The 21732-nt window shown below is 38.8% G+C and overlaps 1 protein-coding gene across 1 annotated transcript; it reads right to left on the bottom strand.

The window, feature by feature from the left end:
• Nucleotides 1–3120: 3120 nt before the first annotated feature.
• On the bottom strand, nucleotides 3121–4215 carry LOC129927157 (putative protein CRIPAK). Its single transcript, XM_056034403.1, has one exon. The coding sequence runs from the start codon at nucleotides 4213–4215 to the stop codon at nucleotides 3121–3123; it is 1095 nt and encodes a 364-aa protein (XP_055890378.1).
• Nucleotides 4216–21732: the final 17517 nt, after the last annotated feature.

Genomic DNA, 21732 nt, shown 5'->3' with positions numbered 1-21732 from the left:
ACAAAGTCCTTCAATTTTAAAACGATTTTCAGAAATCTGTATTAGCCGAGGATATTCGCTTAGGACTCCAATTTTGAGGACAAAGCCCTTCAATTTTAAAACGATTTTCAGAAATCTGTATTAGCCGAGGATATTCGCTTAGGACTCCAATTTTGAGGATAAAGGCCTTCAAGGCCTAAGACGATTCTCAAAACACTGTATCAGCCGAAGATATTCGCTTAGGTCTCCAATTTTGAGGATAAAGGCCTTCAAGGCCTAAGACGATTCTCAAAACTCTGTATCAGCTGAGGATATTCGCATAGGACTCCAATTTTGAGGACAAAGCCCTTCAATTTCAAAACGATTTTCGAAAATCTATATTAGCCGAGGATATTCGCTTAGAATTCCAATTTTTAGGACAAAATTAAGACGATTCTCAAAACTCTATATCAGCAGAGGATATTCGCTTAGGACTCCAATTTTGAGGATAAAGCCCTTCGATTTCAAAATGATTTTCAGAAATCTGTATTAGCCGAGGATATTCGCTTAGGATTCCAATTTTTAGGACAAAATTCTTCAAGGTCTAAGACGATTCTCAAAGCTCTGTATCAGCAGAGGATATTATCCTAGGACTCCAATTTTGAGGATAAAGCCCTTCAATTTCAAAACGATTTTCAGAAATCTATATTAGCCGAGGATATTCGCTTAGGATTCCAATTTTTAGGACAAAATTATTCAAGGTCTAAGACGATTCTCAAAACTCTGTATCAGCAGAGGATATTTGCTTAGGACTCCAATTTTGAGGGCAGCGCCTTTCAATGTTTGGTTTGTGAAAAAACAAACTATGTTGTCCTGTGTCTTAAGGCTGTAATCCTCATTTTATACGATGTGTAAATACGTTATATTTATAATGTATAATATATCAGACTAATACTGGACTGTTATAATATCTGAGCTCAAAAAAACAAAATAAAAATACATGTGTTATATAAGATACCGTGACTACAATTCGTTCAATTTGAGGTCAAAACACTGTTGGATACTAAGATACAATCATGGATTGTTCCATCATTGTTTCAGAAAGTTAACGCTATAGTTTTTACTAGAGTAATTAAAACAAAAATCCACTTGTCTTCTATTTGAGATTCTCACATAAAACTAAACAAGGTCAAGGACGCTAAATTAAACTTCACTGTTGCCAACTAGATAAAAAAAGATTTGAGCTCTACTTTCTAACAATATCTCTATACCTGGCAGTGGATCTACGAATAAAATCTCATTTATTCCCGCTAGTTAGTTGCCATGTTGCCCATTGGTTTTTTCATACGTTCTAAGTACAGATTTTTAAGTCGTAGATCGTAAGTCAAATATTTCTTCTATATTGAGATTATTTTGTGCTACTAACGAAACATGCAACTTAGAACATTACATTCTACAGTGATTTTTTTTAAAAAACAAAAATAAGCATAAACCTTTCAAGTAACAGTTTATCAAAGAATGCAAATGACAGAGAGGAATGGAGAAAGACAGTTGACAGATCTTGTGTAGTGCCCCAACGAGCCAACAGACTAAGTGATAGGTGAAGGTGAAGTTTATCAACATTTCCTTTCTTCTGTACGATGGATTCACCAAATTCACAGAATTCACCAAATTCACACATTCACCAAATTCACAGAATTCACCAAATTCACAGAATTCACCAAATTCACACATTCACCAAATTCACACATTCACCAAATTCACAGAATTCACCAAATTCACAGAATTCACCAAATTCACACATTCACCAAATTCACACATTCACCAAATTCACACATTCACCAAATTCACAGAATTCACCAAATTCACACATTCACCAAATTCACACATTCACCAAATTCACAGAATTCATCAAATTCACACATTCACCAAATTCACACATTCACCAAATTCACACATTCACCAAAGTCACACAATTCACCAAATTCACACAATTCACCAAATTCACACATTCACCTTCAATTTTCCCCAATGAATGTCAGGTACCCATTAGAGCTGGGTGGACTCCGAGGCGCCCAAAGATCCCAAAATTAAAAATCCCAGTCTTCACCAGGATTTGAACATTGGACTCCCGGTTAGGAAGCCAAGCGCTTTATCATTCACCCACCTCGTTTCCTACCTCAGTTGTGCTCAATAAGTAACAGTTTAGATAAATTCGCGTGTGAGCATGGGAATTTACGAAACATCGCAAAAATTCTAATAAATCTTTGTATTTAATATTCGGTATTCTCCTAAAATGGTAAAATGGTTTTATTACCTTTACAGATCGTATGTTGCCCATAGAGGATGACTTTGAGAATTATTTCTTTTAATACGGTTGACTGTGACATGAACGAGTCAACGCAGGCTGCGTTGACTTAGTGTGGTGAACATACTGGGTAGACCTGAGCACGCAGCTGCCTATGTGTTGTTTAGTCTTGCGTGTAACGTTTAGGATACGGCGGAGACAACACAAGTGGAACACGATTATTTTGGGCTCTTGGTTCGCATATGTGGTCCATGTTAGGCTAGCGTACAGTAGGACGTTCAGGACACATCCCCCCCCCCCCGGGTATGCTATTCTGCTTCAAAGTGGCACTCGGGTGGAAACGATCGCTAGAGGAAGTGATTAGGCTAAATGAATAGCAAAACAAAACTCCTGTGGGAGTGTCCAAGGGAATGCGAGAGCTTTCCCATTGCACGGTGCGGAGTTGAAAGAGAGCTTCTATGTCCCTGTCGGTAATCCATGCGCCTTTCTCAAGGGACCGTTACATTAATGGTTAACTTTGCGGGTGTGGACGCATTGTGACAGTCACCACTGCTGCATTATCAGCGAATAGCATGTCTCATGTCTCTTGCAAGGATAGCTTTTTTAAAATCTGTTTATTTTTTTGGTTTTGCTCTTAATCTAGTGATGTTGAAAAGTCCAGCACCGACTCTAGATTGGAGGTAAAAGCCGTCCATTGACTTGCCAAACGCATGGCGGATGAACATGGAAGAAAGTTAACCAATGAGCGATGGAGCCAGGACACACCCTTGTTTAACTCCACTACTTATGTTGGAGCTTTCTGTGTAATCAACGTCAAACTGTACTCTGCTTATGGAAAGAATTGTAATCAATATTTACGATGGGCAGCCTATTTTGTGCAGGATTTTAAAAAGAATATCTTTGAGGACAATCCCAAACAAGAGAAAGGCTGAGAGAACCCTGAGGGGAAAAAACTGGAGCTGGTGATCATTTGGCAGCTTGCAGCACATAGTGATACACTCAGGCAGACCCTGCGAGATAGTGATACACTCAGGCAGACCATGCGACATAGTGATACACTCAGGCAGACCCTGCGACATAGTGATACACTGAGGTAGACCCTGTGACATAGTGATACACTCAGGCAGACCCTGTGACATAGTGATACACTCAGGCAGACCCTGTGACATAGTGATACACTCAGGCAGACCTTGCGAGATAGTGATACACTCAGGCAGACCCTGCGACATAGTGATACACTGAGGTAGACCCTGTGACATAGTGATACACTCAGGCAGACCCTGTGACATAGTGATACACTCAGGCAGACCCTGTGACATAGTGATACACTCAGGCAGACCCTGCGAGATAGTGATACACTCAGGCAGACCCTGCGACATAGTGATACACTCAGGCAGACCCTGCGACATAGTGATACACTCAGGCAGACCCTGCGACATAGTGATACACTCAGGCAGACCCTGCGAGATAGTGATACACTCAGGCAGACCCTGCGACATAGTGATACACTTAGGCAGACCCTGCGACATAGTGATACACTGAGGTAGACCCTGTGACATAGTGATACACTCAGGCAGACCCTGTGACATAGTGATACACTCAGGCAGACCCTGTGACATAGTGATACACTCAGGCAGACCCTGTGACATAGTGATACACTCAGGCAGACCCTGCGACATAGTGATACACTCAGGCAGACCCTGCGACATAGTGATACACTGAGGTAGACCCTGTGACATAGTGATACACTCAGGCAGACCCTGTGACATAGTGATACACTCAGGCAGACCCTGCGACATAGTGATACACTCAGGCAGACTCTGCGACATAGTGATACACTCGGGCAGACCCTGCGACATAGTGATACACTCAGGCAGACCCTGCGACATTGTGATACACTCAGGCAGACTCTGCGACATAGTGATACACTCGGGCAGACCCTGCGACATAGTGATACACTCAGGCAGACCCTGCTGACATGACAGACTCATTCATCATGAGAGGGGCCCGTGTTAACCATCTCCGCCTTAGTTAGACCTTCCATTTTACAAATGTGCCTTGACGAACAAAGAAAAGTTAAGTTGACACACGCCGGCAATGAAATAAGACTGTAATCTCTCAGAGATCACTCGGTCAATTTTACGAGGCTTAGGGCCAAAAAGTAACCCAACGAGAACAATACAATTGTCAGCGCTATTTATTTCTTCCTGGTCTCATTTCCTAGATGCCTTCAGGCTAATCGTCCCAAGTGAACCTAACAGCTCTGTTCAGCGTTACCTTTACAGAATGGCAAAATACATTAGAGGACAAGAAAGTTTATTATGTCACACGATGATATTGCAATTTGACTAGAGTACACCATTAGTAAGATCACTAAATTTAGAGACACTTCAGGACAGAAGAATAAAAAGTAAAGTAGCAATAATACATAAAACACTAAATCAGAACTTACAAATAGAAAAACAAAACCTAATGAAATATTCAGAAAGACACAAATATACGCCCTAGTGCCATAATAGAATGGAATGGGTTGCCTGAATCAGCCAGGAAAACCAACGACTTGTCTGAGTTTAAGTCATGAATAGATGGACACATGAAATGCGTAGGACGCAATTATCTGTTTTGTTTTGAAGTAACGTCTGTAATATATAAGATAAGATAAGATGATCTTCTAACTAGTGTTAAAAACGCAATATGATAGTATAGATTATAACTTTTCTAGAACAGTAGGGAGAATAAAAAAGGCGAAAGGAATTTATTACGGGCTGTAGACCGCGGGTAAAGGTGGTAGAACTACTCAGTAAAAATACATTTCTTGATCAAACCGAACATTTCCATTATCTAGCTAACCTGCCTCACAGAAACACAAACTCAGGAATACTTTTTGTCTTTACATGCCTACGTAAGCTCACTCTCAATCTTGTATGTTTGTATTTTTTTTTAATGGAGTTTTCCATTACTTCTACTCATCCAATCTTTATCAAATTGTTCACACTAGCTAATGCTAGTGAGGTGGTAGAGTGGTTAAGCGCTTGGCTTCCGAACCGGGGGGTCACGGGTTCGAATCCTGGTGAAGACTGGGGTTATTTATTTAGGGATATTTGGGCGCCTCTGAGCGTGATCTCCGTGAATTAGATCTACATCGTCCTAGCCTAATTTATAAAGAAATAAATCTAGATCTAGATCATGTATTCAATGCCTAGGCTATGTCTAAATCTAGACCATGTCCATGTATTCAATGCCTAGGCTAGGCCTAGATCTACCCACTTTGACTTTATATAATGATTATCATGTTAAATCATCAAAAGCATAAAAGTCAATTAATTATGTTTAATGTTAATATGCTGGATCTAGAAATATACTTACTTTAGAGTTTAGAGAACTCCTTTAATGGTACGTAGATCTAATCCTTCTACTAAGCCAAAGGTATTACCGCTGGCCATTTTTTCTTTCTAAGCCTAAGCTATCATTCATCATCTTTTTGGTAATCGGAAAGCATCTGCTAGATTTAGATCCTTTACAAAACGAGACATTTGTTCACCATTGTAGATCTAGAGTTTTAATCCATGATTAATGTTTTGAAAAGTCTAAATCATATTTAGATGAAGATTCTATTTGTTTCAAAAGAAATCTTTCTGTCTATGTAAACTACACAGCAACACAGTGGTTACGTACACACGCATCATCAGTGACGCATAACCTTGTCCTCTGATGAGTGATGACGTAGGCCGCGATCTGGTCAGAGCTAAGGCTTTCTATGTCGAAGGCGCCGCTCTGAGTCCACCCAGCTCAAATGGGTACCTGACATTAGTTGGAAAAAGTAAAGTAAAGTAAAGCTTGGTCGTTGTGCTGGCCACATGACATCCTCGTTATCCGTGGGTCACAGAAACAGCTGACCTTTGCATCATCTGCCCTATAGATCGTTTGGTCTGAAAAGGGAAACTTTACTAATGCTCGATGACAAATCATGAATCGATGAAAAAATCAAACAATTTGTTAAAATCAATTAGTCAAAATCAATTAATTTTGTTTTTACATAGAAAACGTTCAGAGCTAAGGGGAGATAAGCTTTAAGTAGAGAATTAGATAGTCAAACGTTGTTTTAATGTTGTTGTTTTTTATTAATACCTCTATTCAAGTCAGAACTTCATGGAACCTTGATCCAGGAACCTGGACAGCTGACATAAAAATAAAAAAAACAGTTCTAACGATTTTCCTAGAAGTAGAAATGTAGGCCAAACAGTTAATGTATATCGCTGATAAAAGAATAACTAGCTCGTTGGCCACACGGTGAAAATATTCCTCATCACATGTTTAAAATTTTACAAAGTAAAAAATAAATATAAATTTGGCTAGAGACTAAGTTTGAAAAAAAAAACTGTTTGGGCCACAGTTTTGGCGTCAAACAGTAAAAAAAACAAAACCTGTGTGAACACACAGTTCTGTTTGAAAGAGACCCAAGTCAATTCCTATGTAAAGCATTGCTGTTTCCGATGCATTTGGCCCCCAACGCATGGACTAGACACGGCCGAAGGCCGAGCGCACCTGGAGCCTCCGCCATTTTCCTTCATTATACCAAGCTAACCGTGGGGGACTCGCCATTTATGTAACGGTCCCTTGAGGAACGGCGCATGGATTTGTGACAGGTTTGTGGGGACTCTTTTACAACTCCGCGCCGTGCAATAGGTGGACTCTCGTCTACCCGTGGGCATCCCCACGGGAGTCTTATGTTTGCTACCCATTTAGCCTAACCACTTCCTCTAATGGTCGTTTCCACTCGAGCGCCAGGATGAGGCAGAGTAGCTTTGCTCGCGTTTGCGAGGACCTGAAAATATGACTGTACTGTTTAAATTTTGCGTTTTTATCTTTTCAATATTGAAAAGAGAGGCAACTGTGGTTCTAAGCCTGTCCCCCAATGTTATTGTCGAAGAAAAAAAATCACTGGCAGCCTGGTCAAAAAAGTTCTGGAACATTTTAATCATGTTTTCATTACCACGGTAATGCTTAAAAACTGCGACCAGCCGGTCGTATCAGGTCTTTCCAAGTACTATTCGACCCATAGAAACTTCTTCCCACGATGACTAATGAAGCCGCAGAGACTCGGTTCATATGGACCTGAAGTTGTTTTTTTTTTTTACTAAACTCATATCAACTCAGTCTGTCTGTCTGCCCGTCTGTCTGGTTAAAAGTGTGTATATGTTATTTCTCCGAATTGCTCCCACACCCATTCACGGATCAAGTTGAAACTTTGCACAATTATTCATAGGCATAGGCCAGACATGAATCTTTTTTTTTTAAAGTAACAATTATTCAATTAATTACTGGTAATTAATTATTTTGTTTGATACCGACAAGGGAAACCTACTATTCAGTATTCACAGTAATGGCTAAATGTGTTGGGTTTAGTCCCATTAAATAATTGTTAATGCTATTTCTCCCACCCGCATCCTCCAATCAAGTTCATACTTTAAACAATTTTTTATTGCACCTAAAAAAAACATGAATAAATTTTTTAAATACCCAATTAGTCAATTGATGATTGGTAATTAATTATTTTGTATGATAACGAATAAGGGAAATAACATGTAGATTATAGGTACATATAGTTTTAAGGGCGGAGTTTTTCCCCTTTAGGTAAGCTTTGTTGTTTTTTAAGGATTGTTTATATTTTGCTTGTTTTTCTTTCTAGTGATGAGTTAGTAGATCAGTAGAAAGTCAAGGAACTAGATCGTTTATAAATAATTCGTCTAGTAGTCACGCTACACTTCAACTAAGTTAAACCCAATGGCTGGGATATTATATAAGTATGTATGTGCAAATGTAGACATATCCGAATTTTTTTTTTTAAATTATGGATTGAAACAGAACTCCATGACCTCTCGCTGTCAACTGGTGAGGATTAGTTGTCCCGGGGTTTCGTTGGGGGGGGGGGGGGAAATTATCGCCAGACCAGACATGCTTGTATTCATAATCTACATATATCTAGTCCAATAAATTCCTCATGAGCTCACTGCAATGCTGTCAGGCTTCAAACTTTGGTTTGATGACAGGTTAACTTCTGGAAGCCGGTGCAGTTCTGCCCACTAAGTGTTTCTCCGATGGTGATGTGGAGAAACGGTCAGACTAATCAAGTTCCTTTGGACCTGCATCCAATGGCGCCGAACTCACATCTTATCCACAACGTGAGGATGACTGTGTGATGTCCAGGAACATTGTTGATTAGCCCAGCTTTAAGTATATAGTGTTGGACATATAAACATCAGAACAATAGGAAATCAAGCTGATCTCTCAGCTGGTAAACACACCAACAAAATCATTAACTATGAACAATTTTGGATCCTCGCTATTTGTAATGAACAAGAAAAAATGATCTCATTTTGACCACTCGCTTATGCTCCTATATCCGCGACTATGACTTTATAATTGATGAACTCCAGCGGGTGTATTACAATGCCAGTGCCAATGATCATTGAACTATATACAACTTCTCAATAACACTGACTGCTCTACAGTATTATATGGTCTGGACGTGGATGGGTTCACCTGTTTGTCTTGTGTGTTAGTGTCAATAAAAGTATAATCGGAATAAACCATTTTAAAAAATAGATTGAAACTGTCAAATGTTATATATTTTTTGATGTACTTTATAGAGTTGAAGACAATCTACATCCTAGTGACACCTAGTCCAAACCACCCAAGTGTTATGCAGCTTGTGTGTATGTGTGCGTGTTTGTACGTTTCTATGATGACGGTGGGCCGGGTGGGAAGAGGTTAGCGATTGGCTGTGACCGATGCAACATTGGTGGCATTGTCGTCACTTGGACTTAGTTAGGACAGACGATTCCAGAACGTGAGATTGAAATGTAATGAAATGAGTTAGATTTTGTTAAAAAGATATTATTACGTAAGTATACTACATATATTTACTTTAGTACAACTTGATTTTGTCTATATTGTTACGTATTTCTGAATCTTCTGGCTCAATGTACTAGTAGGCACACAAATAAAAACACTGCAAAGAACTTGACGACTCAACTTTCAGTTTCATATAACTTTATTGAATACTAACTATAACAATTCGTCACTGTAACATGTAGCGTATACGTCTTACATCGACTGTATCGACTGTAACGGCTCAAGTCCACTCTCTTCTACTGTCTCCCACAGTAGACAACAGTAACGACGACTGTACTGACTCTTTTCACATTAACTCTCTGGTTTATATAGAGTCCCTAATCGCTCGTCCAATATTGCAAAAACACTGCTAGTATCCTCTGGAACAACACGGGAGGAAAACATCACATCCTGTCGTTGTTTATACATGTCGATTCCAGAGAACACCTGCTGCAGTGTCATCTCGCCGAGGTCACTACAACTGTCACTGTTCATTTGTAACACTGCCCCCTTCGTTCGTAGATCTGTTCGTCCCCTGGAACAACACGTGAGGACACGTAACATCCTGTCTTTGTTTACACGCGTAGATTCCAGAGAACACTCGGTGCTGTGTCATCTCGCCGGGGTCACACACAGTGACCTCTACCTGTCACTGTTCATTCGTAACAATATTATAAATAAAGTTATCTTTAGTATTGTTCAAAAGGAAGTTTTTTCAAGTTTATTAGTTAGATATATTACGCTTAGAACGGCTGAGTTGTCTACCATATGTTTGGTGCTACATGTCAACGACCGGTAACAACACTCAGCACAACATGGGATGGTAGCGGTCAGGTTTTGAACCCGGGACCATCAAGACTACCAAACGACAGTCCAGCGCGCACGACCAGCCAGTGGGAGTTGGTTTTAAAATGCGATTTATAGAAAAACGTTTACAAGAAAGTAACAAAGTGTCTCCATTCCACTATTTTTCTTAGCTTAGACCAGTGATGCCCAAAATAAAGCCCCCGAGCCAGATCCGGCCCGCCGAAACGTCGGTAAAATATAGTAAAAAAAAATATAGTAAAAAAAGTATCTTTACCCACTTTAGGGTCCTCACTTTTTTCTAATGGATTACTTCCAAGGCATTTAACATTTGTACGCTCATGAACTAGGACTATAGAATCTACTAGGACAAGTGAACGGATCTTTACTTTTTTTTTTGTAGAACATGATACCATCTTCTTCTTATCTTATCTTATCTTATATAATACAGACGTTACTACAAAAAAGAAGATGATTACGTCCTACGTAGTCATGCATTTAGTCATGCATATTAACCAATGCCAAGTCACTGGTTTTCCTGGCTAGCTCAGGCAACCCATTCTATACCATTGCTGGCCAACATGTTTGTTTTTATAAAGAAAGTCTGGCTGTTTTTAAAAAACCAAGAACGACACAATATAAACAGAATTTACGCCATTTTTCGAAGTGTAAAGAGAAAATTCAACTCTCCCAATACTTCAATGGAAGTACTAGATCCTCTAGTTTGCAATAAAATAGTTTCAGGTCAATTTCATTAAGTACTTGTATCTTTTCCATCATGTGGCCCGCGACACTAGTGTTGAAAATTAAAATGGCCCGTAGATTGAGTTAGGTTGGGCTTTACTGTCATAGACTTTCATTTTATTTATTTAATTTTTTTGACGTTGAATCTAGTTTTCTTGCTTCTATAGTTAGGCTATTCAATTCTCGAAACAGATGTGCTCGATGGACTGTCGTTTGGTAGTCTTGATGGTCCCGGGTTCAAAACCTGACCGCTGCCGTCCCATGTCGTGCTGAGTGTTGTTACCGGTCGTTGACATGTAGCACTAAACATCTGGTAGACAACTCATCCGTTGGTGTGGTACGTGTGTATCGTACACATTTAGTTACACACTTAGTACAATGATTTCTTCAAATGATTTTTTTTTAATATTGGTTTCAAGGACGAGCGGAAATGGCGAGAATCCAGCGTTTGTGACGTTACGTGTGTGGGAGTATCTGGTGTTTTAGACAACAAGGGAAAAATAAGGCTTGATCAAGTCGGCTGTAGCAAGGGGGAGGTGTTCCGTGATTATATGATATGATTGTGGTTTGTAAAAAGAGAGAAAGTGTAATCCTTAGTGGACAAAGAGAGAGAGAGAGAGTTGCTTGCTAGCGTCGGAATAAGAAGGAATTAGAAACTAATATTCTACCGTACCTGATTATAATTTTATAGTAAAGGGACACCAACTTTTGTTGTGTGTTTCGACCGGGCCGGCCTTAGGCATAGGCAAACTAGGCAGCCGCCGAGGGCTTCCAATTAGTGGGGACACAGAGAAAAAATAATTGTGAAAGTTGATCAGATCTCAAACATAGTAGAGCACTATGACTCGATAGTTACTAGTCTAACTCTGTCTCTACAACGGAAATTGCATAATATGAATTTCCGCTATTTGTCAATCTAGATATAGACCATAGACATAAATAAATATAGACTGGAAGTAGGAAGTTATTTTTATTTGGGGGGAGTCAATATGTTTTATGTACTCTATCTATGTGAAAAAAAAATGGCGGCGATTGAGCTATAAATTCTAGGACTAACATTTCAGCCAATATATACCTTTGATCTTTAGTTTTGAAAAGTGCAAAACTGCCATATTCCCAATATTTTTTCTTTGTTTTATAATCATAGACATAGGCAAATATATATAGGTTTGTGATGTGGATCTACAAACTGATCTTTTCCCAAATATTTCCGATAATAATTTGTTCTTTATCGTCCAGTCTATAGATATATGTCTATGATATAGACACAGACAGCTTTTTAATAAATTGCGTAATTTTATTTTTTTTGGTTTTTCTTTTTAATTTTTTAGTTCATTTAGGGCCACCTAATTCACTTCGCTTATGGCCGGCCTGGTCTCGACCTTAGTATAACTGGCTCAACATAGTCGCACATGTCCCCATTTATGATGCTCTATCAGACATCAACACATCCAAACATGTCGACTCATTAAGCCAACCTTTTCATCCATCCATCCATCTCAGTGGCGCTACAGCCCAAGGAGGGCTCTGTCCTGCTTCAACACATCCCTCCATTCAGATCTCTCCTGGGCCTTTCGTCTCCACGCCCTAACCCCAAGCTGGTGCAGATCTGCCTCCACATCATCAACCCATTGCATTCGGGGTCTGCCTTTGGGTCGCCTGCTTTTTTTTTTGCCTGTATACAGTTTTCGGTCCTTTGTTATCTGACATTCTTTCAAGGTGACCTGCCCAGCGTATGGGTGGGTCTTCGTACAATGTTTACTCTGAACAACAACTTTTGTTTCTCAAATATTTAGAATACGTGCTAGGAAGGGGACGCTAAAGTTGTTTTTTTTTTTTTCAAGTACAAACAAAAATGTAGCATTTACATAGTAGTTATTACATTATACTTGAGCATCTAGCAAATGAAAACAACGAAATCATTTAATTTAGTGACGTCGTTTCCTCTCGTAAAACTTTTCAGACTGTTGTCGCAGGAGGCAAGAAAGAAAAAAAAAATGACTTAATACTATGAGGCAAAGCAGCTGGCAGAAGATAGTCTGTAAAAAAAAGACAGCTGGACAGCTCTAAGGAGGGTCACAGGACAGATCAATAACTCGTTGCCACGTCATACTTTATAAAAATGACGTCAGACCTGTGACGAGGCAACGAGCTATTAGGTTGTTTACTACAGGCTGAAGTTTGTGGGGTTTTTTTTACTATCCAACCGAGACCAATCGTTAGAGAAAGCCTCAACACTGACCTGTGATGTCACAACCTGTGGGCAAGTTTTTACACTTTTTACTCTTCAGCTCTGAAGAATAATATTCCTAAGCTCTTTTGCTTGTTGCACAAACTAATTTTAATTCTTTACTTAGCATCGGCGATCTTGTGATATAGTGTCCTTGACATTGTTTAGCATTGAAAATTTACCGTGAATATCTCCAGTGGTTTTATTTGTGCATTTGACACTGACTTTATAAAAATGCATAGATAATTTATTTTTCTTCTTTCATGTTTCTGTGGCCTACGGTTTATGAGTGACAATGACCGACCACCTTTACTTTTTCCCAACTATTGTACCAATTAGAGATTAATGGACTCATCAGGACCCCTCAGTTCGGAAGTCAAGCGCTTTAACCCTCAGACACCGCACCGTTTAGTTACCATACAAACAAATAAACATCAACCACTGACCCCAATAGGATAATTAAACTATACAAATCTACCAAAAAGAAAAAAACAAGAAATCTTTTCAGTACAAAAACCCAGACGTAACTCAATGAAACTTGTCTCATGATTTCTATTTCCCAGAGTATTGATTATCTAGGTAGATTCTATGAATGGTAAAACTTAGATGAGGATTATTTCGAATCTTTTCAGCTTTATCGGCCATCGGTCAGACAGAAGCTGAACAATGGGGCTCTAGGTACTTTTATCTTCGGCCTCGAGCTGACATATACAGAGATACGCATTGATTTTATGTGTAAATGTCACGACTTAATGTGAAACAGTTCTTCCATTTCTACGTCTGCCGTGGACATTTCCGGTGTCCAATAAGCTGCGTACACACTGAAGTGACAAACTTTTGTAACCGTGTTACGATGGAGTTGAGTTGGTGAATTACGTCTTGGTATATTCAAGAGCTAAGTCCAATGTATGCCTTGGGGTGGGGTGGGGCTGGGAGTCTTATTTAGGGGAAGTAATAACAGAGTTTCTCTTATCTAATAAATTAAAGGCGTTACTTGAACAGAAATGATACATTGTACAAATTCAATTCGAACTTACCTTATGAACACACAATCTGTAAATATAATTCTCTACGTCGCCCAACCATGCAGGACAAGACGCTCGCACGCCGACTACTCTCTAACCCTCGATGAAAAAGTCATGGAAAGATAACTCTTTTAATCCTGCAAGTCGGACTAGAGTTACCCCATGTAACTCTCGCAGCGACGGCTCAGGGGTTGGGGGGTGGGCGGGAGAACAAGTAATATACTCTGTGTATATAATTCTCCACGTTTCCCAACCACCCACCCCATTTGGACAACCGTGTCTTTCAGGAAGTGTCCACCCATCACTAAATGGGAAGCGCGGTCGAGAGGCTAAGTACGCTTGAACTAGGCTTTGGTTGGCTACCTATGAAGGGGGCTCCATGCTCAACACACGACTCTAGCAGAGATGTGTTTAATGAGCGCCTAAGGGCAGCACGGAAAAACCTTCTCCCAGATACCCCCTACCCCCATATATGTATAGTCTATGTTTTTGACTTACTTTACTAGGGATGCGCTTTTTGCGCAAATGTTTTTAGTTCCAACCATAGTCACATATATATGTCTTTGGCTTCAACTTTCAGGGATGAAATGGTGAGGCTGGAAATTGGAAGTAGAGAAAAAAAATCGTATAATTTATTTCAAGCTAAAATATCGCCATATTAGTATGGCTGGTTGATATGTTTATTTTTATTTTTTAATTCCCCCTTTCAGACCTTGCGATTTATGGGGGATGTTAAGGTGGCTGAGTGGTTAAGCACTTGGCTTCCGAACCTAAGGGTCCCGGGTTCGAAATCTGGTCAAGACTGGAATTTTTAGTTTCGGGATCTTTATGGCGACTTTAAGGGGTGTACCTGACATTAAAGCAAAGCAATGGCGATTGGTCGTTGTGCTGGCCAACGACACCCTGCTATTTAACCGTAGGCGAAGGAAACATAAACTAGAGCAGTATGGCTGGTTAGCGTCACATAAATCTCGTGGGTTCGATCTTCTGACTGGTCATTTTTCTCCTTTTTTTCTCTATGACTAATGAAATATGAATGTTTACTTTACTACATTAGAATGTTTACTTTACTATATTAGAATGTTTACTTTACTATATTAGAATGTTTACTTTACTATATTAGAATGTTTACTTTACTATATTAGAATGTTTACTTTACTATATTAGAATGTTTACTTTACTATATTAGAATGTTTACTTTACTATATTAGAATGTTTACTTTGCTATATTAGAATGTTTACTTTATTATATTAGAATGTTTACTTTATTAGAATGTTTACTTTATTAGAATGTTTACTTTACTATATTATTAGATCATTAAGTAGGAACTGATTTAAAAAAATAACAACACCATATAGTTTCAAAGCTAGGAACAATGAAAGATGGACGCCAACTGGGACGTCGACAGCTAGATGGATAAAATAGGTCAACTAGCTGACCAGAGGGGAAAAAAAAAAGATTAGCTAGGTGACGTCAAAGAGACGAAATGTTGTATTAGTGCAAATCAAGAAAAAATAAGAGTGGGGAATGGGAAGTCTCGAGAAACAGAGAGACAATAGGCAGAGAGAGAGGAGAGGAGAGAGAGAGAGAGAGAGAGAGATGGAGAGGAGTAGAAAAGGTTAACGTTTAGTAGTGTCAACCGGAAATCGCAGAAAGGCGTCAGTGTCGTAAATGAAGTTTGTGAATTGTGGGATAGAACTCATTTCGGTGACGGGGCTGATGTAATAAGACATTCATCAAAACTATTTAACTCTTTCTCTCCTAACTGTCGATACCAACGTTGGTTTTGACCCAATTAAATTAAATTAATGATTTGGTTTTAGAACATTTAAATTGTGTTAGATAAAAGCATGCGTTGTTCTTTACCTAATATAACTTTTCCTGATTACATACAAAGTCATAACACGATAGTGACACACAAATGAACAAAATGAATAATTCCATCGGAACGTGGAAAATAATTACGGAGAGAAAGAGTTAAGTCTAGACAAAATGATACTTTAAGTTTATGTGTGTGTGTGTGCCTGAGTCGTACTTTTAGTGTGTGTGTGTGGGGGGGTGTATTAAAAGGTTACACAAATCTGTTGTGGACATCTCGTGACGTAATATTGACCACTGAGAACAGCTGCGGCTCATTAAACAGTTGCATGAGCTGATAAAGAGCGTACTTTCGATACGTCTAGCTGTAGGTTTGGCTGTGTACTGTTATTCGTATTTTGTATGTTATTTAGAGAAAGAGATAGAAAGATTTTTGTTTGTAAATCAAATACAAAATACGAATAACTGTATACAGCTAACATACTACTTGAAATACTTTTTCAGGCATCTCTTAACCAGGGCAGAGTACCAAGGGACTGGAAAGAAGCTAATGTCACCCCTCTATTTAAAAAAGGAGAAAAATCTGATATATATGTTGTGTGTGTGTCTACTTACAATTTAGAAAAATACACTAACTAGATGTCTATAATGTCTTTTAATTCATATTTATAATGTAGTATACATTCACTTTTCTTACACTTCCAACTGAGGAATTACAACAGTTAGCAATTTCTGAAACCAATTTTACGATTTTACAAAGATTTCATCGCCAATGTACAGTTGTACCTAATGTGAATTATTTAACTGTAAACACTCATGCGTAATGTTCAGGAACTGTGGAACAAGCTTACTAGTTGTTATCCTTGCGACTGCTGTCAAAATTACAGTCAGTCACCATTGAACTGTGATTACACTTGTTTAGTTTCCACACAAACAGCTTAAACGTTCACAGATGTATGTGTTCAAAATAATGTTCAAGTTTAGCAGCAAAGTTTTTTCAGTGTGGAAATACAGCTTTTGGCACCCATAAAGCTGCCGCTGAAGAACTGACTGTAACCTCCTTTTTCAAGTCGTAATTAGCTGGGAGGTATGTCCTCTGGAGCTGAATCAGCTTCGGAGCTAAATGGTGAGCTTATGGTATAAAAACTGGTTCATGACGTCTTAAAATTTGCTTTTATAAATTCCCCAATCAAGGAATCCAAATACGTCTTGTATTTTTTTAACCATTTCACTTTAGCCATTTCACTTTAACCATTTCACTTTAACCATTTCACTTTAACCATTTCACTTTAACCATTTCACTTTAACCATTTCACTTTAACCATTTCACTTTAACCATTTCACTTTAACCATTTCACTTTAACCATTTCACTTTAACCATTTCACTTTAACCATTTCACTTTAACCATTTCACTAGAAATAGATTCACCTTTCAGCAAAGGAAAAATGACAAAACCTGTTTTCCCGTGCTTGCCTGGAGAAATGTGAAAGCCTTGTTTGAACAGACTTAACATGCACTTACATTTCATACGCAAACAACACATTGTAATGAGTCTTATGAAAAACAAGAAGTCTGTCTTCTACCCTTCATTAGAAATATTAGTCACAAAGTCACAGTCAATCTCCTACAGGGAACATACTTATATTTACTAGGAACATTTTATAATAAGACAGTGTCAATAATTTATTTAGAATTATTTTTAATACATTTAGGCTACATTTTATATGTATATACTGTAGGCCAGTGTAGGCACACTTGATTTCTTTGGGTGTCCGCGGGCCGCATAAAACACTATGGCGGGCCGCATGTGGCACGCCGGTAATTTGCCCTCCCCTGGCCTAAGGTGATAGCAACTTTTGCTCAAATGAAAAAAAAAACATAACTGAATTCCGCCCAAATATAAAACTGAAAAGTAATGGAACTTTGTTTTAAAGATTGATCTTTATTTTAATTTCACTGACTCATCCTTTTACATTAATTCTGTGATTAAACATGCTCATCTTATCTCCCCTTATTGCAGCGAGTAGTTTACATAGTTTTACTGAGGTATTTTTGATTTCTGGGATAATTGTCTTCTTATGTGCTTATCAGTATACTTTAAATAGAATGTTGATTAGATTCATTTTGTAGCACTGTCCTGTCTATGAACCTACATATTCATATATAACTACTTCGGACTGACTGAATCACATAAAAAGATAATCAACAAAACAACAACAAAATAACCTGATTTGCTAATGCATTAGCAACCCCTCAGTTTGTTCTGAGGAAAACACACACACACACACAATGTCATCAATTTGATCTCTATTGTATATAAACGATTGGCTGACGTCTGCTGAGTTCTCGTTTTCATGTGTAAACATTGGTACCACGTGACACTCATTAGTCTTTCAACCACGTGGAGATGGTGAAGATGATTGTTTTTTTAAAGAACAATCCCCCCCCCCCCAAACAAAATGTAAAAGTTCATTTAAATTGCGACATTGCTTTTGCCATTGTGGTTTTAAGAAGCGAACAAATATCACTTGACTAGATCGCTTGATATTTTCGAAGGACGTTTCTTATACTTTTTTTTTTGTTAAACTATTTTTTAAGTGTTTTTATTTAATTTTAATTTTTTTTTTTTTTTTGCTTTTTCAATTTAACCGTGTAAGACCGAGGCCAATCGTTAGAGAAGGCCTGAACACTGACGTCAGAACCTGTGGGCAGTATAGACCAATAGCTCGTTGCCACGTCGTACAGACGTGTGTCGTATGGTCTCAGTAAGAGGCGCAGTTTTGAGAACACTGTTTGCTGAAAACACGGGACTAGGAAGGCAGCAGTTCTTTACAGAGTCACCCTGTCTCCGTACAGAGCTACCTCACCATGCGGACCAGAAATCTCACTCACAGGGCCATAATTATTGTATAGTACCGTGCACTCGTATAGCAAATATTCAATCGCTTCCTCGTCTTTGTGGCAGTGTCGACATCGCGAGTCAAAGTTTTCCTTAACCCTTAAGGCGCGTGAGGTAGTTTAGCCTCCGTTGTTTATGCACTCATTGTAAAACAGGTCAGCACTTAAAGGGTTAATTTGGCAAAGTATCCTGCGATTGGACAGTGCATTGTTCTGAGCATGTCAATCGTTACCTGTTCCTTTCTGTCTGACACCACTCGTCTGGTGTACTGGGTTCTGCTAAGTTCTTCCGTACCTCACTGCCAGTGTTTCCGCCTTTCAGAATAGGCGCCACTTTTCTCTCGTCCATTTGCAAGTTATCGTCTGTTCCTGCTTGTACGTCTGGGGTCTTCAGGTTGGTCCAGTTTGGAACCCAGGTAGCCCAATAAGTTAGCCTTCTCGTTACATTTTTATATCAAAATGACCTACAAAGATCAGAGGTGATGTAAATTGTTCCAATGGAGGCCCCGTTTTAAAGCGACAGGGTTACTGGAGCGATTGGACCCCGTGGTGGCCTGCTGACTATCGTTGAGGAACGCAAGCTAAAAAATCTATGGAGCAGTACCAGGAAAAAGAAGAAGAGGCAGACAGAGAAAGCGATGGGAGGAAGACATGGAAGAGTGGACGGGTATGCCATTGGGGGAGGTTCTGGCTGGGGCTAAAGAAAGAGAGGAATTGAGAAAGACGGTCGACGAATCTTGCAACGGTGCAACAGACTAAGGGATAGGTAAGGTAAAAGGTAAGGCTTCCGAACCGAAGGCTCCCGTTTTCGAATCCAGGGATTTTCAATTTCGGAGTCTTTATGGCGCCTCTGAGCAGTGGCGTAGCATCCATGGCGCGAAGGGGTTCAATGAACCCGGGCCCTCGACCATTTAGGGGCCCACGCCCGACAGCGTAACAATCATAGGGCCATGGCCGATTTACATATATGCAACATAAACTATAGTTTAGGGCATCCAAGAAAATATTTAGTAGTTACATATAATATCTGCACTTATATGGGGCCCCCATATCTTAAATAGATTAGGGACTTTTACGGCACTGCATGACGCGTAGCGATTTCATTGCGCCTGGGCCCCTATGATTAATGAACAATTGTGGCCTGCCCCACATGAGCCCTTAGGGGTGACAACAAAGTGAGAAACAAAAATCCTGCTATTTCGTTCAAATAAAAATGTTAACATATCCTAGACGCCATATCAGACTTTATATTAACTTCATTACATTAACCCCTAAAGTCAGTGTACAAGCGGCTTGGGCGGCTGGGGAACTGCTTGCTTCAGGTTTATTTTAATGGTGGTGACCGAGTGTCGGTAATGACGTTGGGGTCCCATACTTTCTTTTGTTTTTTCCCTCCATGTTAACCGTTGATTTTGTTACTTTATTTTCCTTTGCACTAAGCCTCTTATTTTCATTTGTCTACCATAGATCTAGGTTTAGACAAAACATTAGATACTAAACAAGCAAAAGAAACATATTCTTTTATTTGGGGACTCAAAAAATGTTGAAGTGCTTATGATAATAGAAGGCTTTACAGTTATCTAATGCTAGTTTCTAACTTTTCTATGTACAAAGTATAAAGTGGACTAATTCAAGTTATACCACCTTATACCTTTCCCTTGTTCTAGATATCAAACAAAATAATTAATCACCAATAGTTAATTAACTAATTGTTGTTGTTTTTTTTTATTAATCTTTTGTCAGGTAAAAGAAATAATTGTGCAAAATTTCAGCTTGACCCGAGATTGGGTTTGGCCAGACAGACTGAGTTGATAAAAGCTTTTTTTAAAAAAGAAACATGATACGCCTACTAATAACGTAACTTCATTAACAAGCTTGCCAAACATACAGACAGCATGAGCGACTGAGAACGACGGAGGGTGTAAAGAAGCAGCACATTGAAGAAGTTGACATTTACTGAATGAAAGTAATTCATCGCCTAGTGAATGTTAGTTTTAACTTTAGAATGCAACAACCTTTCATTTAGTGGTCATCGCGAAGATTTCATTTAGGTCTCACAAGTAACAACGACATCGTTTTAGCACTTCATAAATTCTCTATCTTGGTTGACAACATTGTAGAAATATTAAAAGTTTATTAAATTTGGTTGGGGGGAGGGGGGGGGGGGGAGTTGGGAGGCTCATCAACATATTCTTGAACCCGGGCCCACGGGTACTTTGTTACGCCACTGCCTCTGAGTCCGCCCATCTCTATTGAGTACCTGACATTAGTTGGGGAAAAGTAAAGGTGGTTAGTCGTTGTGCTGGCCACATGACATCCTCGTTAACCGTGATCCAAAGAACCTGATGACCTTTACATCATCCGCCCTTTAGATCGCAAAGAGAAACTTTACTTTTCAATGAAACAACGAATATACACGAATTTTTTTATGAGGATTTTAAACAATGCCAGTACCTTCTATATGTATTTAGACATTTGAGAGATTTTTTTTTTATTTTATGTGTGTGTGTGTTTTTTTTTTAAAGCGAGTATGTGTTAATAATAAATGTAAATAAATTTATTTTTTTCCATAAAAAAATTATTTAAGGGAAAAAAAATTGAAATTCAAATTAAAGAAAAATAAATCGATTGGGTATATGAGAAATTCAAGTACTAAATGAAAATCTCTTCTTAAGGCAACTGTATCGTGTATCTTTTTACTTTTCTGTTTCCATTAGAAGTTTATTACATCTCAATAACATAGTGTCAGTAAGAATAGTGTCAGGAAGAATTATTAAGCATCTTTCATAAGAGAAGCTTATCGGACAACAGTGTGAGCTGTGAGTGTGTGTGTTAGCGAGATAAATCTATTCTATATAGTTAGCCTCAACACTGACCTGCGACATCACAACCTGTGGGCAGTGTGTGGAAGATTAGTTGATGATGCCCAGGGAATGTTTTAAACGTCAAAACGACATCTACCTCTAACACAACACGACAGAACAATCTGATGATGGAGGGCGGACGCGCAAACCACTGTGCTAGTCAAGTACTTTAAAAAAAAACAGAATG

Source organism: Biomphalaria glabrata, chromosome 7 (genome assembly GCF_947242115.1).
Source record: "Biomphalaria glabrata chromosome 7, xgBioGlab47.1, whole genome shotgun sequence".
Taxonomy (NCBI): domain Eukaryota; kingdom Metazoa; phylum Mollusca; class Gastropoda; family Planorbidae; genus Biomphalaria; species Biomphalaria glabrata.
The sequence above is the reverse complement of the archived record's forward strand: the minus strand, read 5'-3'. Positions and strand labels throughout refer to the sequence as shown.

Bases quoted from the DNA above. Each gene is read 5' to 3' on its own strand.
- LOC129927157 (XM_056034403.1), bottom strand. From the start codon at position 4,215: ATGTCGCAGGGTCTGCCCGAGTGTATCACTATGTCGCAGAGTCTGCCT.